Source organism: Lissotriton helveticus, chromosome 7 (genome assembly GCF_964261635.1).
Source record: "Lissotriton helveticus chromosome 7, aLisHel1.1, whole genome shotgun sequence".
Taxonomy (NCBI): Eukaryota; Metazoa; Chordata; class Amphibia; order Caudata; family Salamandridae; genus Lissotriton; species Lissotriton helveticus.
In genome coordinates this window covers 1,898,955,657-1,898,977,769 of record NC_136068.1, presented here as the reverse complement: position 1 = coordinate 1,898,977,769, position 22,113 = coordinate 1,898,955,657, and the positions used below count along the sequence as shown (strand labels likewise).

The following is a 22,113-nucleotide window of genomic DNA, read 5'->3' as shown; positions in this document are numbered from 1 at the left end:
CTAAGCAAGGACAGACTTTGACCTCAAGATAACCTCTGACTTTTTACCTATCTAATCAGTGAATTTTAAGCCTTTCACAATAGCCAACTCTCCGAGGTGGTAGTATACACCAAACCTTTATTGAGCATGGATGACCCATGCCTGTCTCATTGGTAACAAGCATTTACAATGCAATAGGTCTCGCATTATTAAAGTTTGAGCTATTGGCATTGTAAATGACAATGCCTTGTATTCATTTGCATCGGTGCGTAAACAAGCACTTTGTACTTATAGTCCAGGCTTATGAGAAGCAAGGCTGGCAGGCTCTTTACTGCCAGCCTTGCTCATCGTAAGCAAGGACTATACGTTCAAAGTGCGTGTTTATGTACCAATCGCAGGTTTTAAAAACAACTGAATAAAAGGCAGTGTCATTTACAATGCCAATAGCTCAAACTTTAATACTGCGAGACCAATTGCATTTTAAATGCTTGTTTTAGTTATTAACACCATAGATTCATCATGGTCCCCACCTGCACATTCTCCAACCCCTTCACCGCCTTTCCCTAATCAATGTAGGATGTATAAATGTCAATATCTGATTTAGAGAGCATAGTATGGACCATCTGTTTGGTTATATATGGTTCAAATATTAGGGGGCACAGCATAAATATACAATTTAAGTCTTGTGCCTGAACATAAAGGGTCTCAGGCTGGATCGATTCTACGCATTACCAATAACATAACTCACATCATTAAATTCAGTCCTTATACCTGCATTTATGCCACCATGTGACTGTTTCTTGGTAACAGAAAATCTCTAACAGATCTTGCAGTAAGCAACATAAAGGTTTCCCCTCAACCTGAATCTTTCTGTGATCCAGGGAGACACTTCACACCTCCAGGGAAGCCTGTTCAATTGTGATACTCTCAAATTCTTATCTCATCATCGATGTTGTGTTGTTCAAGTCAGAAAGCGTGAGTTCTGGAGCTCCTTGTGGCCCCCTCTTGCTTTCTTGGCTTTGTCAGATGATCTTGATGTTGCGGGTCACCTGAGTCTACCCATACGGTACCAAAGTCCCCTCTGTAGTAGAACTCGAAGTACCCAAGATGTAAAGCCTAGATTCCTGCATATTGATTTCCAAGCACTCCACTTTAGTTTCAAAGAAAGAATGTGGTAATGGCACGTTCCTCAAAACGATGGCTCCTCTGGGATCTCTGTTTATTCTCTACTGCAGCAACTCTGGTGTCACGGTGCCCCATTGCATGCACTGTTTGGGCTACATGATTCAAGACAGCCTTCAGTTATCCCTCCATTAAAGACACCTTTGTCTTTATACACTTCGTTATGCCCCACGTATCTTGTAGCATGGCCATTATCAATGCCTGCTTCGACATTAGCACCAATTTCCAGACAGCAAGCTGTCACATTACTGTTTACTGTAGAAACATATTTTTCCTTATAGCTATCAGAGCCATACTTTCATTGTCACCAGGTCAAGCCATCCAGTTGTTTATTACTTCAAAACACGTACTACGTAATACGAATGAACATTATACCATGTATGTCTGAAAACTTATGGCCATAAAAAATGCCTTTGCACACTGGTCTCATTAGCTTGAAAGTGAACTGGCCATAAAAATCTAGCCTTCTTGCCATTAATGTTTTACAAAACCCACAGACATGCACTATGGATGCTGTGCCTATCTTGGTTCTATTTCGATACCTATTATTGGCCCCAGCAAACTACATGGAACAACATACACTCTTTCCAAGCATGTGAGAGTAGGAGAACTAGAATTTCCAGCAAACTGTACTCTTCCATTGGCAGGTACTCTATACAATCATGAATCCCTTCATTAATCAAGCTGCTAAGGTGCAACAGAAATTAGATGCTTAAAATAGGATACAAAAGAGAACCTAACTACAGGCAGAAAAAGAAAGGATTTTTGTGGAAGAAAAACAGACATTGCATACCGATCTCTTCATTGCAAATACAAGTATTGTCAGCTGGATGCAGAGAAACTGTCTTAAGCTGAACTCAGAAAAAACGGAGGTAATGCTCTTTGGAGATGAGACCACCCTTTGGGATGCATCATGGTGGCTTTTGGACCTAGGTGCACTACCGAGGCCAGCCCAGAAAGCAAGAAATCTAGGAGTCATCTTTGACACCAAGTTATGTTTTTTGAGAACAAATCAATGTTGTTACTTCACCACGTTTTTTTATACTGAAAGTTCTAAAAAAAAAAAAAATACTCCCATTTATTCCTTTTGATCTACAAAAGACAGTGATGATGATACTCATCTTTTCTAAGATTGATTACTGCAATGCCCTATATCTAGGTACCCATGAGCATTGGATAAGGAAACTGAGGTTGTTGCAGAGGGCGGCAGCAAGAGTGCTGCTGAAAGTTCCTAAGTTTGCAACGATATGTCAACTAATGCATGGTCTACACTGGCTTCCAGTGGAAAAAATAAATAAATAAGCAGTTAGCACCAACGCGAGGAATTGTGTTGGTGTAAACAATTTGCAGAATGCTGAAGCTGTAATCAGAACAGGAAGTTAAAATGTTTTACTTCGGGAACGAGAATCAATCAACTGGGAATGAAGGTATAAGGTGGCGTCACGACGGGCAAAGTCATGAAAAGTGGACCCTTAGAGTGAACTTATATATTTGCCTTTTAAAAACTCTGTCCCAAAGAAACTGGCAACATGGACAAACGTGACTGTAAATCTGTTCTGGCTTACTTAATTGGCCACAAAAAGGCTTCATTTTAAAATGTGGCGTGAGGTTAAGCACCTGCTGCAGAGATCTTTGCTTGGGCTGCAAACTCAGGGGATGATAATAATAATAATAATAATAATAATAATAATAATAATAGTAAATTAACCCTGCCTGGTGGCTATGCACTTGCTGGAGACATCTGTCATACGTCTAGTCACAGTTTTGGCATAAAGGTTAATGTGACTGCTGCAAAACACGTCGTGTAACGCATCTTGGTGGAAGAGGTGCGTGAAGATGCAAGTGACTTGAAGGTGGAACTGGTGCGTGGAGACGCAGGGGGCGGAAAGATAGAATTGCTTCATGGAGAAGAGCTGCTTAATAGGGAAGTCACTGGAGAAGGTGAAAGTCTTGCGCAAAGCTGGGAAAGGCGCACAAAGACGGAAGCGACTGAAGAAAGTGGAAGGCGTAAGTAAAGTTATAAGTAGCCCGTGGAGGAGGAAGAGGTGCGAAAAAATGGAAGAAGTTCATAGAGCATTATTACTTAAGTGCCTTGAGTGGGGGGAATGGAGCTTACAAGTCGGAGGAGGGAAAAGAAAAGGTGCGTAAAAACAGAAGTGACTGGAGTAGGTGAAAGTGGTCCGTAAAAGCGCTGTGGGTGAGCTGGGAGGCGCCTTACGTCTTCTTGAAGAGTCCTGCGGTGGCCATTCGGAGCAGGAGGCAGGACTGCTGCGCGAAGAAGACCCAGGTGATGTCCTGCAGGGAGCTCTGGGTCTGGCACCACAGGTCCAGCAGGGTGGGGCCTAGTAAGGCGATGCAGAGGCCGAAGCTAAAGAAGACGCTCCAGTAGGTCAGGGTGGATTGGAGATTCTTCCAGAAGAGGGCCGCGAGCCTCTCTTCCCACACAATCTCGGCTCCTGAGAGGGCACTCGTCAGTCTCGGGTCCCTGTGAGGCTCCTCCGCTCGGGCACCATCAGGCAGACCCCTCTCTTGGCACAAGTCCTCAGGGGAGCGACTGCTGCTGCCCCGTGCAACAGGGAGAGAAGAGCCCCCCCAATGGCGGCAAGGGAGTTCTTTTTCTGCTACAGCTCCCTACTGGCACCGGATCTCAAGGTGCGCCCCTGACACCGGCGCTCCAGTGGCTTCTGTGTTTGCACAAGTTGACTCCCGCTGCCAGTACAGCTCCTTGAGGCTTAACTTCAGATTGCACTGCACTTCAGGGGGCGCATCTATTGGCGCTATCCACCCAGTGGTCCCTCTATTGGCAGTCCAGAAGGGCATTACGTCCTGGCACAAGATCCAAGTACTCCCACGCCTTGCACGGGCCCTTCTAAGTGGAGGCTACGTATCGGAAGTTGTTCCCATGCACCTGGGGGTCCCTCTACTGACACCGGTCCTCTATGGGCACCATCTTCAAAGAGAGCTTGGAGGGACTACTTCTGGGGTCTCCCCAGCTGACACTGGTCTCCAGGTGGTGCAACGGAGTAGCACAAGTTCCCAGGGGTCTCGCCGGCCTGGCAGTGGTTCTCAGGGGCTCACTCTGCTCTCACTGACCCAGCTCCTCAACGGAGTCTCACGGTGGTGGCGTTGGTTCTCAGCAGTCTCCCCCCGTTGTCGGTGATCCTCAAGAGTCTCTCCTCTGGTGGCAGGATAAATACACAAGTGATCTCTTTATTTCCCTGTGCTGCACAGGTTGTGCACGAACTTTCGGCAGGCGACTTCCAGGCGGACACTTTTTCAGCTGGCAAAGTTTCCTGCAGCTAATAAGAGTTTTGAATCCTCTAGTGGGGGGGTTTAATTCATTATTAAATAATGGCATCTACCGTGTTACGTGCAAACTCGGCGGCAGTGCACGTGCCATCTCCCTGCCGAGGCTCTTAGTGACAGAGTGTGAAGGGAGTTGCGCTCAGCTATGAGAGACAGCCAAGGCGGGTGAGTGAGTCGGAGCCAAGCTCCGCCCTAGACAAGGAAAAAGGCAACCCCAGTAGCAGAGACTGGCGAGTAAGGCACACCCTATGGTAGGCGGGGGCTCTGGAAGTGAAAGTGCCAAGCGGGCACAGACTACCCGAGTCAGTGCCAAAGATCTCACTGGCACACGAGGACCCGGGACGAGTCCCCTGGCCCCCGAGCATCCCACTTCCCGGGTCAAGCCCAGGAGAAGCGATACTCACAGGAGACACTCCGAGACCCCAGAAAAACAGTAGCAACTGCAGCGGAAGGCAAGGCTAGCTGAGATCTTCCGTGACAGTCATCACCGCGACGCGAGGACCGGTGAAATGCCTTCTTCCACACCCTCACCCGGGAGGAGGCAAGCCCAGAGAAAAAGATGTATTTATGTATATTTCTGTAATCAGGAGAACTGGGTGGATAATCCCGCTCCCTGGGAGGAGAAAGGTGAAGAGAGAGTCAGGCGCAGCGGCGGAGGTGAAAGGCACGCCACGAGACCCTCTAGTACACACAATGGATGACTGGAACGGACAAGTAAAACAAGCACGGAATAGAAACCTGTGGTGCGCGCGCACCACAGAGGAGCCGACGCGGGAATCGAAACCAGTGGTGCGCGCACACCAGAGGAGCGGGGGCGAGGGAGCGCGAAGACACGCTGAGACGAGGTAGGGGATGTGTGTGTAAGCACCGGGGGTTCTGTGTGTATGTGTGTGTGTATGTGTGTCCGCAAGGCGGCGGGGGCGGGGGGGGAGGTTCTCTATGTGTGTGCGTGTGTGTATGCGCGGCGGCGGGGGGGGTTCTGTATGTGTGTGTGTGTGTGTGTGTATGCGCGGCGGGGGGTGGGGGGTGTCTGTATGTGTGTTGTGCATGTGTTGTGAACAGCCTGCCGGAATCGGAGCGCGTGTTCACGCGCGCGACCTGATCCGATTCCGGCAGGCTGCGTGCGTGTGCCAGTCTCTTGTCTCCAAGTCTCGCTAGTCCTTGAAAGCTGACACAATCACAATAGTCTCGCTTTGCGACAGCAGGGGCTTTGCCCCTGCAATCGCAGGCGCGAGACCTAAAAATGTTTTAAAATAACCTCAATTCTTCCTGGTTAATTATCTTAAATGCCCACTTTGAGCAGGGTATTGTACCCAGCTCATTGACCAATGGACCTGCTAAGCCACTGCTTACAAAAGAAAACAAGGATCTGCAAAGACATGCAGCTAAATACCCATTATCAGTGTTCAATTCCTAGTCCAAACCCTCACACTGTGTGACTAATCCACTGAAAAATGCCCGACCGACAGTAAGCTAATAGGCGACGTCCAATATGGCCGTCATGCAGCATGCAAACAACTACTCTCTGGGAAGTGGATACCAGCCCCTCCACATCTCTAACTATGGTGAATCCTTTCTCTTTGAACTTATGGTATAGATCCTTTAGAATGCATTCACTCCAATGCATGCCATTACGACACATGGCATGTACTACAACGCATGAGCTTACTATGCAGATATGTTTTTAATAAACTTACAACACTTAGGGAAATTACCACAGTGGTAAGTATGTTTTGTGTTTCTATATTTTTGTATATGCATGTCGTTATGTGTTTACACAGATTCACACAAACACTTTATTGTGCAGTATTTGTTTAGGTCGTGCAGGTTTTTTTAAGGTTCAAGTTAGCTGTCAATCTTCAGGGTTGAGTAGCATTGTGGGGTGGTGTTTTTAGAGTTCTGGGGTGGGTTATTTTTAGAGGTAGTAAGTTGTATGCAGGGATCAGGGATGTTTATTTCCAGTGGTAAGGAGTATTTAAGTTTCAGGGAAGGTAGGGTTTAGTGCTAGTGAGGAGGAGTTAGGATCTGTGAGTGGGTACTGTTTAAGATGAATACTATATATTAGGGGTTGAACATTATTTTTAGGGTATTGGAGGAGCAGTTTTTAAGGTTTTTCAGGCTTTGAGGTAGATAGTAATTTGGGGTAGGCAATTTTTAGTGATCCAGGGGTAGGTAGTCATATGAGGGTTAAGGGGGTTAGAGAGATATATTTAAACCACTTACTGCGAAGTAGTGTTGTGTTGGTTCTTGAGCGGTAGTAACTGTAACGGATTGGTGTTAGTGACTCGTGTTAAAGTTTCTTCTATGGTATGACCTACATCCACAGAATTTTGCAACATTGACCATAACCTCCTTGACACTCTGCAGAGCTGTGCAAGCTTTAACACGCAGTAATTTCAGCGTGATAGAGTTACCTCATTGTCATTATATCTCATAGCACGTTGTAATGCAAGCTGTTACCACACAAGTTTAGGTAAGGAATTTTATGGTAAGAGTTAACAAGGCTGTTTGTGTGTGTGTTTGGGTTTGTGGGGGCTGTTGTATTGTATTGAGTTAAGGGCTAAAACAAAGAAAGTAACGGGTTATAGTGTGGTATTTGTAAGTTAAGTGATAAAAATTGAGGCTGGAAGTTTTTTTTAATTCAAAAGTAAAGTTTATTGATAATTTGAATGATGAAACGTACATTGCAAGATCATACATTGTAGTAGGTGTAAGTTGCATAGATATATGTTAGTACGCATGTTAAAGGCTTGCATGGTAAAAACCACAGTGTAAAGTGCTGTGTGGTAAAATTATGCATGGTACCTTCTGACATTTTCTCTGCAGAACGGACTAATAGTTGAGGACGCTGTGGTGAAATGGTTCAACACACATCTCTAGAAAAGCTCCATGCGACCATAGACCTGCAGCCATGCAAACTAACTGAAATGGCCTTACAACCCTGCCCTCCCTTTTCTTCCTTGCATTGTGCATCTTGGGTAATGGATTATATGTCTATTTTTGTCGGCAATGCACATCTGCTATATCCTCATATTCATCCATTATGTCTCCTGTACCAGCTTAACCAGCCGGCTTCAATGTACAGCCCTCTGATACCCTGCCGGGTCTTGTTCTCGCTTTATAAAACTTTTCAAATTAAAAAATAAATAATTAATTCTCTCGAAGAGGAAATTTAAAATAAATTTTGGTAGCCACTGTCCCCTTACCTATTCTACTCCATAAAATGTTTTCCATTTTTACAACAGTGCAATAAGTCCTGCTCAAAACTATTGTTTAATTGGAAACCTCCCTGGCTGGGGGACATCCTATCTGTTCTCATTATTTATAACATTTGTTGATAAATTGCAAATGTAGTAAGTCAATGAAGTAAGCTCTGTGGACATTTTGTCCTCTTTCATTATTTTATGTGCTCTGACTGCATATTTGTGATGCAGATGATGTTATCACTGCTGTGCCTCTAGAGGCTGCCCCTCTATAAACGTGGAACGCTCCAGAAAACCTCTCGATGGTTATGGCCCATGGTTATAGGGGGCTATTCCAGAGAGCTGACAAGAGTATGTCTTAAGGCAAGCAGCTGGAATCACTGGAAATCTTTTGAAGGACTTGTAATCTGCTGTAATGAAGACTGCTAAGGACAGTACATAAGACTCCAGGCATGATCCTTTCTGCTATGCAACTCTACATGCATTAATGTACTTTGATGGTTCTGCTCTTCTCCTTACAGGACACCTGTGCGCGGCTTCGGGGAGTGCGCCTATCTGAGGAAGGATGGAATATCCTTGAACGAATGCAGCATGAGGAGGAGTTCCCTTTGTAGGAGAGAACAATATGGCTAAAGACCCCATACTGACGTTTTCCTGGGACGCATACAGAGTTTAAGCAACATAACGTCCGCAGAGGGTGGTTAGCGAGAGCTACAGAGTGGAAAATGAGACTGTTGGAACTGGGGTCACCAGCTCCCCGAGGGTAGCATGGCACGAGCGGGTAGGCATCCGAAAGCTTTTGTGTAAAGCGACCATACAGCACACGCAACCACTGAGACAGAAAAATGGGCACGCAATAAGTGACGCCACTCCAGTGAACTTGTATAAAAAGCAAATAACTTTTATGTAGAGCAGGATCAGGGTAATCAAGAATTGCAATATTGTTAGCTTATTAGCTTTTACCTTAAAATACATGTGTTACAACATTTTGTAATAAATAGTCAGATGAATAAATATTAAATATCAGATAAATATTGAATATTAGATAACATTAAGTGTCGATAACCACAAGCCTGACCTTAGCTTTGTTTCTTGCCAGCACCTGTAAGAAAACATTTAGAAGACAACCAAATGACATTACATCTCATTGGTTCTGCAGGCATTCTACCCACTTCTCACCAAGCAAGGGTGAATATTTCCTTAAACCATTTCAGGAAAAATAACCAGGCACTTAGCCAAGAGTGAGCGGCTCATTTTGACAAGAACCAACATTTCAATAGTACATTTCAGTGTTCCAATCAGGAAAGAAATAACGTTCCGCTATACAGCAGTAAACATGTGAATAGGTAACTGTAGGTTTCCAGTAAATGCAGCACTAAGTGGGAGAAAAACATTTCATTAAGAATAAACATCCCCTTGTGCAGGTATAACCCACTCCTTAATCAGGAATAACCATTTTAGGAATCACTCCTAGTATGAATAAGCGTTTCCTAGATTAGGGCTACATATTTCATAAGCTACAATACATTTCTGTAGGCCAGAAAGAACATTCTCATTGAGCAGATGTAGAACTTCCTATGAAGCCAGTGTAAAACATTTCATTAGGCCAGAATAACATATCTCATCAAGTAAGACAAACATTTCCTTCAATTAGGGTAGCCTTTCTCTGAGCAGAAGTAAACATTTAATAATAGATCAACCATTTCATGACTCAGATCTGCACAATTAATTGCGCCTATGCAGAGCATTCCCTCAAAGCAATAAGAAATAGGCCTATTGTAATATGTGCATTTCCTTAAGGCAATTCCAAAGTTACTATAGCCTTAACTCCTTATGCATTTCATTAGGAGCACAAACACTGCATTTCTCAGCATTAACATTTCCAAAACCGCAGGAATAAACAATGCCTCGAATGAGGGTAAACCATTCAATTGGCAGAAGCAACCATTTCCTTAATCAGGAATAAATAGGTCATTAGAACCCAGGCCCCATTAGCAATGTTGCGCAGCAAGCTCCTCGAATCAGCAGGGCCTGTAATAAGGCTTTGCTAGCTCCTGCAGCTTAAAAATAACAGCCCCTTATGTAGGGCTAAACATTTCATTTACCCAGAATAACATTCTCCTCAAGCAGGGATCAACCTTCCATTAATTATATCTAAACCCTGTGCCTAAGAACCAGTAAGACAATGGCACATGAGCAGGAATTCTCAGGTTGGAACAAAACCTTTCATTAGACAGGCACAATTAACCAATTGCTCTGCAGTTCTTGACGCAGGGATAAAACATTTCAGTATTCAAGAGTATCCCTGTTGGTAGGTAGAAGTTAGAACACTGGGGCAGGAGTATAAAACTTTCCATTAGGTAAGTACCCCATAAAAAGGCTCAACATTATATGAGAGAATAAACGCTGCATTACTCAGCCATAAACATGCATAGGGCTACACTAACTGGCATGCAACTGTACCCCAGGCAGGGGTTAACTTTTATTAGCTGAGGCCCCCACGGTGTCTTTTGGGGGGGGGCCCTGGCCCAGTTCCAGTACTTGAAGGGCCAATGGGGCTATTCCCCAGTTCAGGGAGCCTTCTAACACAGTGCCAGGTAGCAAATTCAGGTCCTGGGCACACAGCGCCTCGCTGATGCAGCGCTTGAAGTTAATGACAGATGCTGGATGTACAGAGCTTCACAGTACCTCAAGGGTCCCCAGGCAGCAGCCGAGCTCTCAGGTTCACAACGCTTCGCAGTACAGCGCTGGTAATGGCTTTCTGGTGTCAGTTGAAGGGGAAGGGAATATGGCAGTCCTGGAGATAGCGCTTCTCTGGTACAGCGCTTCGCAGGGGACACAGCAGTTCTGGGAGCTAGCGCTCAGACAGCAGTAGCGCTTGGGCAGTTTCCACAATAGCGCTCCTGGCAGCCACAGATCCTCAAATGACAGCGCTGGGCACTCAGGGTTAGTTACAGCCCCAGCGCTTCGCAGGCACAGCGCTTCTCTTGGGCCATTCCCATAAATAAGGCAGTTCAGGTAGCGCCAGCAGGACAGGAAGTCTAGGGTGCTAGCGCTTGGTAGTTTCAGCAATAGCGCTTCACAGGTAGATTATTTGCATCAGTACAGTTCAGACAGTGCAGACTAGCAATTCAGGCAGATATAGCGCTTCAGGGTTCTAGCGCTTCTGCAGGCAGTTACAGTGCTTGAGCCTCAGGCAATTCAGTTAGGCTAGCAGTTCAGGAGGCTAGTGCTACGCAGAGATAGCGCTTAGCATTCACTTCAGTGGAGCACTTTCCTCAGGACAGGTAGTGCAGGGTGCTAGCGCCAGGGAATAAGAGCGCTTAGCCAGCAGACAGTTTATATTAGTTGAAGTCAGATCAGCAGGTTCCACAGGACAGTTCACACAACAGTGGCAATCCAGAAAAAGGGATCCCAGGTGGCGTCAGGGAGCGCAGGGAGTGTTACAGCGCCAATACCTGGTTGATTTCTCAAAAGTCCTGTGGTGATTTGGTTTCTTCTTGGCGCTTTATATTTCTTGCGCCCTTGTAAATTGCAGTCTCTGGGTTCCTTGAAGGGGGGGGAATGTTGAAGTTGATGGTTGATATCAAGTCTCCTCAGCCAGTTCCCTTCAAGCAGACCTGGGGTTCCCCTTCCGCCGGGCCAGGTCAGTGGGGGCAAATTCAGGATACCTCAACACTTGATAAGCAGCACCTAGGCCCTGTCTCTACCAGTGTCATAGGTCCCCGTCTAGGCCCCCACCGCCTAAAGCTCCTGCGTAGGTTCTCCCCAAGGCCTGTGCTCCCTCATTCTGAAAGGAAAGTTTTCCTCCCTTTCCTTATTTAGTGCCAGTTGACAGTTGGCAGTGGCAGTTGGTGTCACCTCACCTGTTCCAGAAGGTTCCAGGAGGTTCTAGGAGGTTCCACCATTCTGGCTATGGGCAGGCTGGCAGGCTAGTATTGATACATTGTTTGGAGGGTTCTAGCCAGCTCCTGGCCACTAGAATGCGCCCACAAAGACCGCGCTGCAGTAGCAGGGGTCAGTGGCAGCCATGTTAGGGGAAGAGGGCACCTGCACCTTAACATTAATTTAACATTAGACAGGGCATCTCCACTACACAAGGCCTATACACTTTTGTTACAATGGAGGACATCCTAAATTAAGGAAGTAAAAAGCGAAAAATTTCTGGGGAAAGGGCCAAGTCCTACACGTCTCCCCCCCAGCCAAAAGCCAGGGTAGACCGATCATCACCTTGATGGGCTTCCCTGCTTGGGGCGGAAAAAGGTGGACGCAGGCCCGTTACTTCAATGGCATCCGCCAGTTCTTCACCAATCAAACCACCCCACTTGTGTTCCCTAGTGGAATGCAGCCAGGACTGACCTCCAGACAGTCCAAAAGTCTCTGGCCCATGCTTTCTCTAAGAGTGGGGGGCAGTAGCCCCAGGCCCGTGGTACCTTTGGACCACTCTCCTTCTCAACCTAGAGTCTAAACCCTTAGGTTGAACTGGTGACAGGGGTGAGTCCTCCCTCTCCCTGCACCCCCTCTCAGAGTTCTGCACCCTCCCAACTGGAGTAGTACCCCTAAGAGTCACAACCGGGGGGACTCTGATAACAGAGATCCCTCCCGCCAGGTCAGGCAACCCCTGAACCTGGCCACCCAACCCGGGATCTATACCCAGTGGCTGGTCCGGTGCCAGAGGAGAGTCCTTCCTCCCTCTGCACCCCCTCTCAGAGTTCTGCACCCTCCCAACTGGAGTAGTACCCCTAAGAGTCACAACCGGGGGGACTCTGATTACAGAGATCCCTCCCGCCAGGTCAGGCAACCCCTGACCCTGGCCACCCAACCCGGGATCTGCACCCAGTGGCTGGTCCGGTGCCAGAGGAGAGTCCTTCCTCCCTCCGCACCTCCTCCCAGAGTTCCGCACCCTCCTACCCGGAGAGGTACCCCTGGAAATCACACCGGTAGGGTCCTTAGTTACCGGTACCCCACCCTCCAGGTCAGGCAACTCCTGAACCTGAATCCCCAGTCCGGGTTCTACACCCTGTGACTGGTCTGAACCCCGAACCTCGGGTACGCTGCCACCATTAGAAGTACCTGGCACACTTTAATTCCAAGGCTTTCAGCTCTAACTCTGTTAGCTGAAGCTGGTGCGCCAGCTTCCTTTTATCCATTGCAAGACTCTCACTCTCCCTCTCATGCTCTAGCATCCTCGACAACGCACCCCCCCCGAGATACTCTACTCCCTGCCCCAGAACATCTTCCCGGTAGCACATTGTCAGACACAACAATTTCGAGTAGGCCTGGGTTTTCTGGTGTGCCCGCCTCCCTGGGTGTGACCTGACCCTCCTGTTCCCCATCCCCTCTCCCTTCTGGGTGGGCTCCTACCCATATTTGAAAAAAACAATTAGGAACTAATATTTGGACAAGGGACAGAGACGGACTAGTGACAGCACAAACTATGATTAAACAGAATACATGGTACAAAATTATTTTATTGAGTATTCGTTATGGTAAAAACACATTATTATTTAAATATACATGATTATTGCGTGCATGCCTTCATTATACATGTGACTTTTTATCTACATATATAGACATATATTGTCGGGTCCTATACATATTTCATGGTAATAGAATTTAACATGAGGTCTGTGCGAAGGCTTGTTTTAGCACATTTGTACATTAAAACATGGCTAGGTATGTGTCATGCCTCGAGGTCCGCAAACGAGCGGTCCCTTTAAGTAACCCCTTCATAAGCTGTTAGAGCCCTGGGAGCGACGCTTTACGTCCTTGCGTCAAGCTCCCGTTACAGCGTTTCCTGTCCTGGTTTCCTGTTGCCTGATTTCCGGATTTCCCTTTGTGGTGGAACGAGCTCTTCTCCGTTCCTCTGCGATATAGGTTATCTTCTTGTTCCTGCTTTAGTTCCTAGCTCTGGAACTAGTCCTTGAGTCCCGTTTGTTTATTGACTGCTCCGCCCGACGGCCGGGTTTGACTCCGCCGTCCGGCCGGGCAGAGTGTCAGTGTTCCCCTTGGTTTGTGGCTCCGCCCGACGGCCGGGTTTGTGCTCCGTCGTCTGGCCGGGCAATATCTGACCTCTCCTCCATTTTCCTGGGCTCCGCCCGACGGCCGGGTTTGTACTCCGTCGTCTGGCCGGGCTGTTTCTCCCGCTAACCAGCAGGGGACCCTTTAGGTATTTAGCCGTATTTTTGCCCTTCCCACACCCGGCGGCCGGGCTTAGTCTCCGCCATCCGGTGTTTCCCTTTCCCGCAGTTTGTTTCCTTCTTGGTACTTATCATCTTACCTCACTTCCTGCATTCCTGGCCATACTTGCTGTGTGTGGGTTCTGCACTTGCGTGGACTCGTGAATGATTCATCTACACTACTCCCAGAATCACGGTAACAGCGCAGTGCGCTATCTCTATGTTATTCTCTATGAAATCATACTTGTATTAATATATGTTTGTTTTACATTCAGCCAGTTAATTCTACGTGAATGTTACAGTCTGGTTCGGGTGGGCTCTACAGCAATACAGATGTTGGTTTAAGAGTCTTCTACATATGACCAAGTAAGACTACTATAATCCTGAACAGTGTTAGACAAGTGCACAGTATTCCTCGAGTAATCATTATTGTGTTTCTTGTTTGTTCCTTCACCTTAGCTCAACCTAACTCCTGTCCCCCATACACAGTTCTGTGCCAGCAAAATTTATTTACTCTTGGTATGTAATACACTTAACCTATAGATGTGCCTACTGTTCTTTTGTGCATGTTTCTGAGGGTTAGTAATTCCTGTTTTGGTTTTAGCCTCTACAACCATCAGAGGTCCAGGCCAGGTGCTTGTACAACCACACAGAAGTCGTCATACCAAGAAGAATATTTTTTCCCCGCTTTCCTTGTTTTGTCTCCCTGTTTTCCCCTGGCGAGCCTCTCGGTACTCTAGTGCTTGATAGAGTCGGAAGGCCGTAGGGGAAGGCTGTGGAATATTCATCGGATCCTTGGCGCTCCTGTGGAACCTGCCTGAGAACCATTACAGAATGTCATCTACGCGCGTTTCGGCTGGAGGCCTTCATCAGGGGGCCATGTAGGTATCCAAGTGGACCTATACATATTGAAAGATATAAACAATAGTGGTGCTTGTCAATGTCCGTAAAGAGTCCTAGATATATACATGTTAAAAAACAAGACAAAGTGATACATTTATACAGTGGTAAAACATAAGACAGTAATGTCGTAGAGAGAACATGAACCTGGCCTAATATTTACAGTTATATACAATTTGCTACCTATTTTAGATTGATGCATTTAATGGGTCGCAAAACAACTTTACTGTGCATGTAACAGATGCTATGTAACATGCTTAAGGGTAAGGGAATGAGGACTGAGGTGATAGCTAAAATGACACTCAGAAGTACCAGTGCTAGATGAAGATAGAGGTTACTGATTTCGTGCAGGTTAGAATGAGAGGGTAAGGGCCCGTGAATGGTTAAGAGGGTATAACAGTAGATAGAGGATACAGGAGAGAGGTCAAAAGTGAGATGGGGAGGGGGTGTGTGTTTAGGTAAAGAGTGATGTAGGGTATTTAAGAAAGGAGTTGAAGGAGTGATGCGGGATGGAGGGTGGTGAGTCTTGAGGACTTGAACACTGATTAATGACAAAATACAAGATTAAGGGGCGTAATTATGAGTGGCCCAAGAGGTAAGGGTTCAAAGAGTACACAAACAGGTTACAAAATTAAATGGATACCTTTAAAGTGTATCGTTAATCTGTTTATGATTTTCTATTTTCACATGTCTTGTTATTTAGGAGTGAGCTTCTGGTATTTAAGCTGTGGAGTGAAAATAGCAACCTTAGAGATTAAATGAGTTGTAATGGTGTCGTAGGAGCTAATAAGTGAAAACACGGTAGGGATAATACCTGTAAGGTTACTCCTATTTGGTGAGGGGCTACGTGCTGTTGATGCCCAGTAGCTGATTTGCAGATAACCTGTGTATCAGAGTACATATATGGTAGGAGGTTAGTTAGGGTCGTCTGATGCGGTGGCCAATAAACATGGTATTGTGAGCCAAATAGATACCTGTTGACTCGGTTTGATATTTCTCTAGATTGGAGTCTGTTGACGGTTCTGGTCGCACTGGCAATCTAGGTATTGAAGGGGGCATAGAAAGAGTCGAATATTTAAAAGAGGTTGTTCTAGCATGTCATCGTTCGCTACTAAGAGCTAATTATTCATTTACTTGTTAATACCTTGAAGATGCGTCAACTGTAAGTGCACGTGGGGTCTGTAGGCTTCAGGGCGTTAGTGGACGGGTGCCGCCCTGTTGATGGCAGTACGTGGACACATGGAGTGACTGGAAGGGGGGGGAAAAAAACAAACAAAAAGCCAAAGGTTTGGTGTTAGGCTGTGTCATATGGGGCGTGCGTGGACGTTAGATAATGGATCGTAGTTCTGTGCGCGTAAGGGCTTACCTGATGTTTTTCTGTTGATCGTCTTCCAATTAGGGGGTCTTATCGGCGTCTGTATAGGTGAGGCCAAGGATGAAATGGACTTAATGGCGGTTTGATATTTCTCTAGATTGGAGTCTGTTGACGGTTCTGGTCGCACTGGCAATCTAGGTATTGAAGGGGGCAAGGAAAGAGTGGAATATTTAAAAGGGGTTGTTCTAGCATGTCATCGTTCGCTACTAAGGGCTAATTATTTATTTACTCGTTAATACCTTGACGATGCATCAACTGTATGTGCACGTGGGGTCTGTAGGCTTCAGGGCGTTAGCGGACGGGTGGCGTCTTGTTGATGGCACTACGTAGACACATGGAGTGACTGGCAGGGGGGGGGGGGCAAAAAAACACAGAAAGCCAAAGGTTTAATGTTAGGCTATGTCATATGGGGCGAGCGTGAACGCTAAATAATGGATCGTAATTCTGTGCGCGTAAGGGCTTACCTGATGTTTTTCCGTTGATCGTCTTCCAATTAGGGGGTCTTATCGGCGTCTGTGTAGGTGAGGCCAAGGATGGAATGGACTTAATGGCGCCGGCTATATTTGAGCCGGAAGGGTCACTGTGAAGAGCCAATGTGTGTGTGTGTTTAGTGTGGCATAAAGGTGGAGGACGGACTATGCGTGGTAACGTCCTAAATCGTTACTGCAAGATCGCCGACATGTTGGAACGGTAAAATATTTACTCGTTGGCTCGATGAGTATTTTGGTAAACGTACCAATAGATCCCGGATACGTGGCGCCGGGGGTGTTTAAATCAAGAGGGTCACTGTGAGTGGCCCTGCGTTGGCATGTTTGTATTGTACATAATAGTTATTGCTATTCGGGGTGGTATAACTCAGTGTGAAACTGAGAATCGGCGGGCATGTTGGAAGGGAGGGCACGTTGTTACTCAATGAGTGATATAGTACTTTTCTAAAAAAAAATTCCAATTTGGTGCAGGGAAGAGAGACAATTGATAATAGAAAATGGTAAACAGTGGCACAGTTTGTCTGGAAAGATTGAAAATCTGGAGGATGTCCATATAAATAAAGTGCAGAGACTAGTTTTAGCCATGGTTGTATTTCAATACTTGGTCCCATGGGATTTCGTTGTTCATACCCTTGGTGTATGTTTCCAAGGTAAAAATCCAATATACCTCGCGATATTTACGCACCTGAGTGCTGAGTGTACCAGATGTTTTGTGGATTTTTTCTAGAATGAACCAACGAATATCATTGGGGTTATGTTTGGCCTCCTGATAATGCTTGACTAGGGGAGCTAATTGTTTACCTGTGCGGATCGCCGATCTATGCTCTGATAGACGTGTGGACATCATCCTGGCTGTTTCACCCACGTAACCCTGGTTGCATGGGCAGAGTAGGAGATACACTACGTTGGTGGTTTTGCAGTTGGTGAGAGTTTGGGAGCAAATATTCTTATTATTGAAGTTCAGTTCTTTGGTTTCGATTGCAAATTGACAGGCAGTACAGTCAAGGCACTTGTAATTGCCTATCACTGGTGTCAGGTCAGTGAGCGTTCTTTGCACAGGGGCTTTTTTGTTGGGTTCCATTCTTGATCTTACTACCAAGTCTTTTAGGTTTATATTTTTCCGGTATGCAAACATTGGCTTAGCCAATTGGCTTTCTTTGGGTTTGGTTGCATTGAGGATATGCCAATTAGAGAAAATGATATGTTGGAGCTTCGCATTCATAGTGGAATGCCTGGTCACAAAGACAATTCTTGATTGTGGTTCTTTGGTTTGAGGTGTTAGTAGGTGCTGTCTATCAAAGAAACGTGCTCTTTTGTACGCGTCACGTACTATGCGTTTGGGGTATCCACGAGATATGAATTTCTGCTTCATGTCAGTTGCTCTTATGTCAAAATCTGTGACAGAAGAGCAATTCCTTCGTACCCGAAGGAATTGACTGAAGGGGATGCTAGATTTCTGCATTTTGGGGTGATAGCTGGTGTAGTCTAGTAGTGTGTTCCGGGCGGTTGGTTTGACATACAGATCTACACTAAGGTGGTTGTTCTTGCTAATAATGTTGATGTCTAAGAACTCAACATGTTTCTGGCTGGATGTGACAGTGAAACGCATGTTTTTATCACATAGGTTAAGCCATGATACAAACGTGGATAGTGGTTCTGTTTCTGAAGTCCAAATGAAAAAAATATCGTCGATATAGCGAGCCCAAGATGAAATGGACTCGCTAAAAGGGGCAATGTCATTGTATATGAATTTGGACTCGAACTCAGCCATATAAATGTTGGCTACAGTAGGCGCGCATGAAGCCCCCATGCTGACGCCCTTGGTCTGTTGGTAGAGCGAGCCGTTGAAGTCAAAAGTGTTTTCTGATAGGACTATTTTTAGACAGTCCAGGATGAAGAATTTTGGGCAATCAATGAGATATGTGTCAATAAACCATGAGACAGCTTTAATGGCTCCTGGTTGCGGGATGTTTGAATATAGAGCCTCTATATCCATTGTTGCTAACCACTGTTTTTCAGGGTCAAATGTGAGGGATTCCACGATGTTGATAATATCTCTTGTATCTTTTACATGAGATGCAGTTTTTACTATGTGAGGCCTTAAGATGGTGTCTATGTACTTTGATAGGGGTTCCGTGATGGATCCAATAGTAGAGACTATGGGTCTGTATGGAGGGTCATGACTGTTTTTATGTATCTTTGGGACCCCGTATACTGCTGCCATTTTGGGTTGGCGAACATTGAGGAATTGCCATTCCTTCTCACATATCACATTGTCGTCAAGAGCCTTAGTTGTTAAGGACAGAATCATTGATTGAACTCTTTTAGTAGGGTCTTTTTGAACTGGAATATAGTGGTTGGTATCATGTAGTAGTGTTTCCATGTTCAATATATATTGGTTGGTGTCTATCACCACAATGCCTCCCCCTTTGTCACAACATTTGATCGTGATGTTTTTATCTGCTTTTAATTCTGCAAGGGCTAAATGCTCTCCGTAGGAAATGTTGAAACTGGGGGGTGGTATATATTTGGTTGCCGCTGTGAGTTTGTTGTACACTACATGTTCAAATGTGGCCACTCATAATTACGCCCCTTAATCTTGTATTTTGTCATTAATCAGTGTTCAAGTCCTCAAGACTCACCACCCTCCATCCCGCATCACTCCTTCAACTCCTTTCTTAAATACCCTACATCACTCTTTACCTAAACACACACCCCCTCCCCATCTCACTTTTGACCTCTCTCCTGTATCCTCTATCTACTGTTATACCCTCTTAACCGTTCACGGGCCCTTACCCTCTCATTCTAACCTGCACGAAATCAGTAACCTCTATCTTCATCTAGCACTGGTACTTCTGAGTGTCATTTTAGCTATCACCTCAGTCCTCATTCCCTTACCCTTAAGCATGTTACATAGCATCTGTTACATGCACAGTAAAGTTGTTTTGCGACCCATTAAATGCATCAATCTAAAATAGGTAGCGAATTGTATATAACTGTAAATATTAGGCCAGGTTCATGTTCTCTCTACGACATTACTGTCTTATGTTTTACCACTGTATAAATGTATCACTTTGTCTTGTTTTTTAACATGTATATATCTAGGACTCTTTACGGACATTGACAAGCACCACTATTGTTTATATCTTTCAATATGTATAGGTCCACTTGGATACCTACATGGCCCCCTGATGAAGGCCTCCAGCCGAAACGCGCGTAGATGACATACCTAGCCATGTTTTAATGTACAAATGTGCTAAAACAAGCCTTCGCACAGACCTCATGTTAAATTCTATTACCATGAAATATGTATAGGACCCGACAATATATGTCTATATATGTAGATAAAAAGTCACATGTATAATGAAGGCATGCACGCAATAATCATGTATATTTAAATAATAATGTGTTTTTACCATAACGAATACTCAATAAAATAATTTTGTACCATGTATTCTGTTTAATCATAGTTTGTGCTGTCACTAGTCCGTCTCTGTCCCTTGTCCAAATATTAGTTCCTAATTGTTTTTTTCAAATATTATACCTATCCCGTATTAGGAACTCTAGTCGGGGATACCCCTTCTTCCTTACATACATGGGCTCCTACCCATGCCCTCAAAGCGGTACGGAGTTCCTTCTTCCCGGTTCTCCGCCCAACAGGCACCCCCATCCCCTGACAAAACTCCATTATGCCAGGTGGGGACTCAGATATATCTGGGAAAAGATACCAGGACGTGGGTGACAGGATTAGGCCAAACAGGTCTTGATACACTCTACAGGGCTAGACAGTGGAGGGGTCAATTACTTAGGCTGGCACACACAATAGGTGTGTAGCCTAATTGCTGTGCACCCTGTCTCACTGGAGGGTGCTGCATGGTCACAGGTCCTGGAACCCACCGCTGCCACCAATATGTTGGAACTGGGGTCACCAGCTCCCTGAGGGTAGCATGGCACGAGCGGGTAGGCATCCGAAAGCTTTTGTGTAAAGCGACCATACAGCACACGCAACCACTGAGACAGAAAAATGGGCACGCAATAAGTGACGCCACTCCAGTGAACTTGTATAAAAAGCAAATAACTTTTATGAAGAGCAGGATCAGGGTAATCAAGAATTGCAATATTATTAGCTTGTTAGCTTTTCCCTTAAAATACATGTTACAACATTTTGTAATAAATAGTCAGATGAATAAATATTAAATATCAGATAAATATTGAATATTAGATAACATTAAGTGTTGATAACCCTTGCCTGACCTTAGCTTTGTTTCTTGCCAGCACCTGTAAGAAAACATTTAGAAGACAACCAAATGACATTACATCTCATTGGTTCTGCAGGCATTCTACCCACTTCTCACCAAGCAGGGGTGAACATTTCCTTAAACCATTTCAGGAAAAATAACCAGGCACTTAGCCAAGAGTGAGCGGCTAATTTTGACAAGAACCAACATTTCAATAGTATATTTCAGTGTTCCAATCAGGAAAGAAATAACGTTCCGCTATACAGCAGTAAACATGTGAATAGGTAACTGTAGGCTTCCAGTAAATGCAGCACTAAGTGGGGGAAAACCATTTCATTAAGAATAAACATCCCCTTGTGCAGGTATAACCCACTCCTTAATCAGGAATAACCATTTTAGGAATCACTCCTAGTATGAATAAGCGTTTCCTAGATTAGGGCTACATATTTCATAAGCTACAATACATTTCTGTAGGCCAGAAAGAACATTCTCATTGAGCAGATGTAGAACTTCCTATGAAGCCAGTGTAAAACATTTCATTAGGCCAGAATCACATATCTCATCAAGTAAGACAAACATTTCCTTCAATTAGGGTAGCCTTTCTCTGAGAAGAAGTAAACATTTAATAATAGATCAACCATTTCATGACTCAGACCTGCACATTTAATTGGGCCTATGCAGAGCATTCCCTCAAAGCAATAATAAATAGGCCTATTGTAATATGTGCATTTCCTTAAGGCAATTCCAAAGTTACTACAGCCTTAACTCCTTATGCATTTCATTAGGAGCACAAACACTGCATTTCTCAGCATTAACATTTCCAAAACCGCAGGAATAAACAATGCCTCGAATGAGGGTAAACCATTCAATTGGCAGAAGCAACCATTTCCTTAATCAGGAATAAACAGGTCATTAGAACCCAGGCCCCATTAGCAATGTTGCGCAGCAAGCTCCTCGAATCAGCAGGGCCTGTAATAAGGCTTTGCTAGCTCCTGCAGCTTAAAAATAACAGCCCCTTATGTAGGGCTAAACATTTCATTTACCCAGAATAACATTCTCCTCAAGCAGGGATCAACCTTCCATTAATTATATCTAAACCCTGTGCCTAAGAACCAGTAAGACAATGGCACATGAGCAGGAATTCCCAGGTTGGAACAAAACCTTTCATTAGACAGGCACAATTAACCAATTGCTCTGCAGTTCTTGACGCAGGGATAAAACATTTCAGTATTCAAGAGTATCCCTGTTGGTAGGTAGAAGTTA

The 22,113-nt window shown here is 45.1% G+C and overlaps 1 protein-coding gene across 1 annotated transcript in view; it reads left to right on the top strand.

Annotated features, from left to right (window-relative positions):
• Window positions 1–12,921, top strand: part of LOC144770862 (uncharacterized) — a 100,048-nt gene extending 87,127 nt beyond the window's left edge. The window contains exon 5 of the mRNA XM_078655641.1: window positions 8,192–12,921. Coding sequence (XP_078511767.1) covers window positions 8,192–8,303 — 112 coding nt within the window. The 3' untranslated portion in view covers window positions 8,304–12,921. The remainder of the gene's footprint in view (window positions 1–8,191) is intronic.
• Window positions 12,922–22,113: the final 9,192 nt, after the last annotated feature.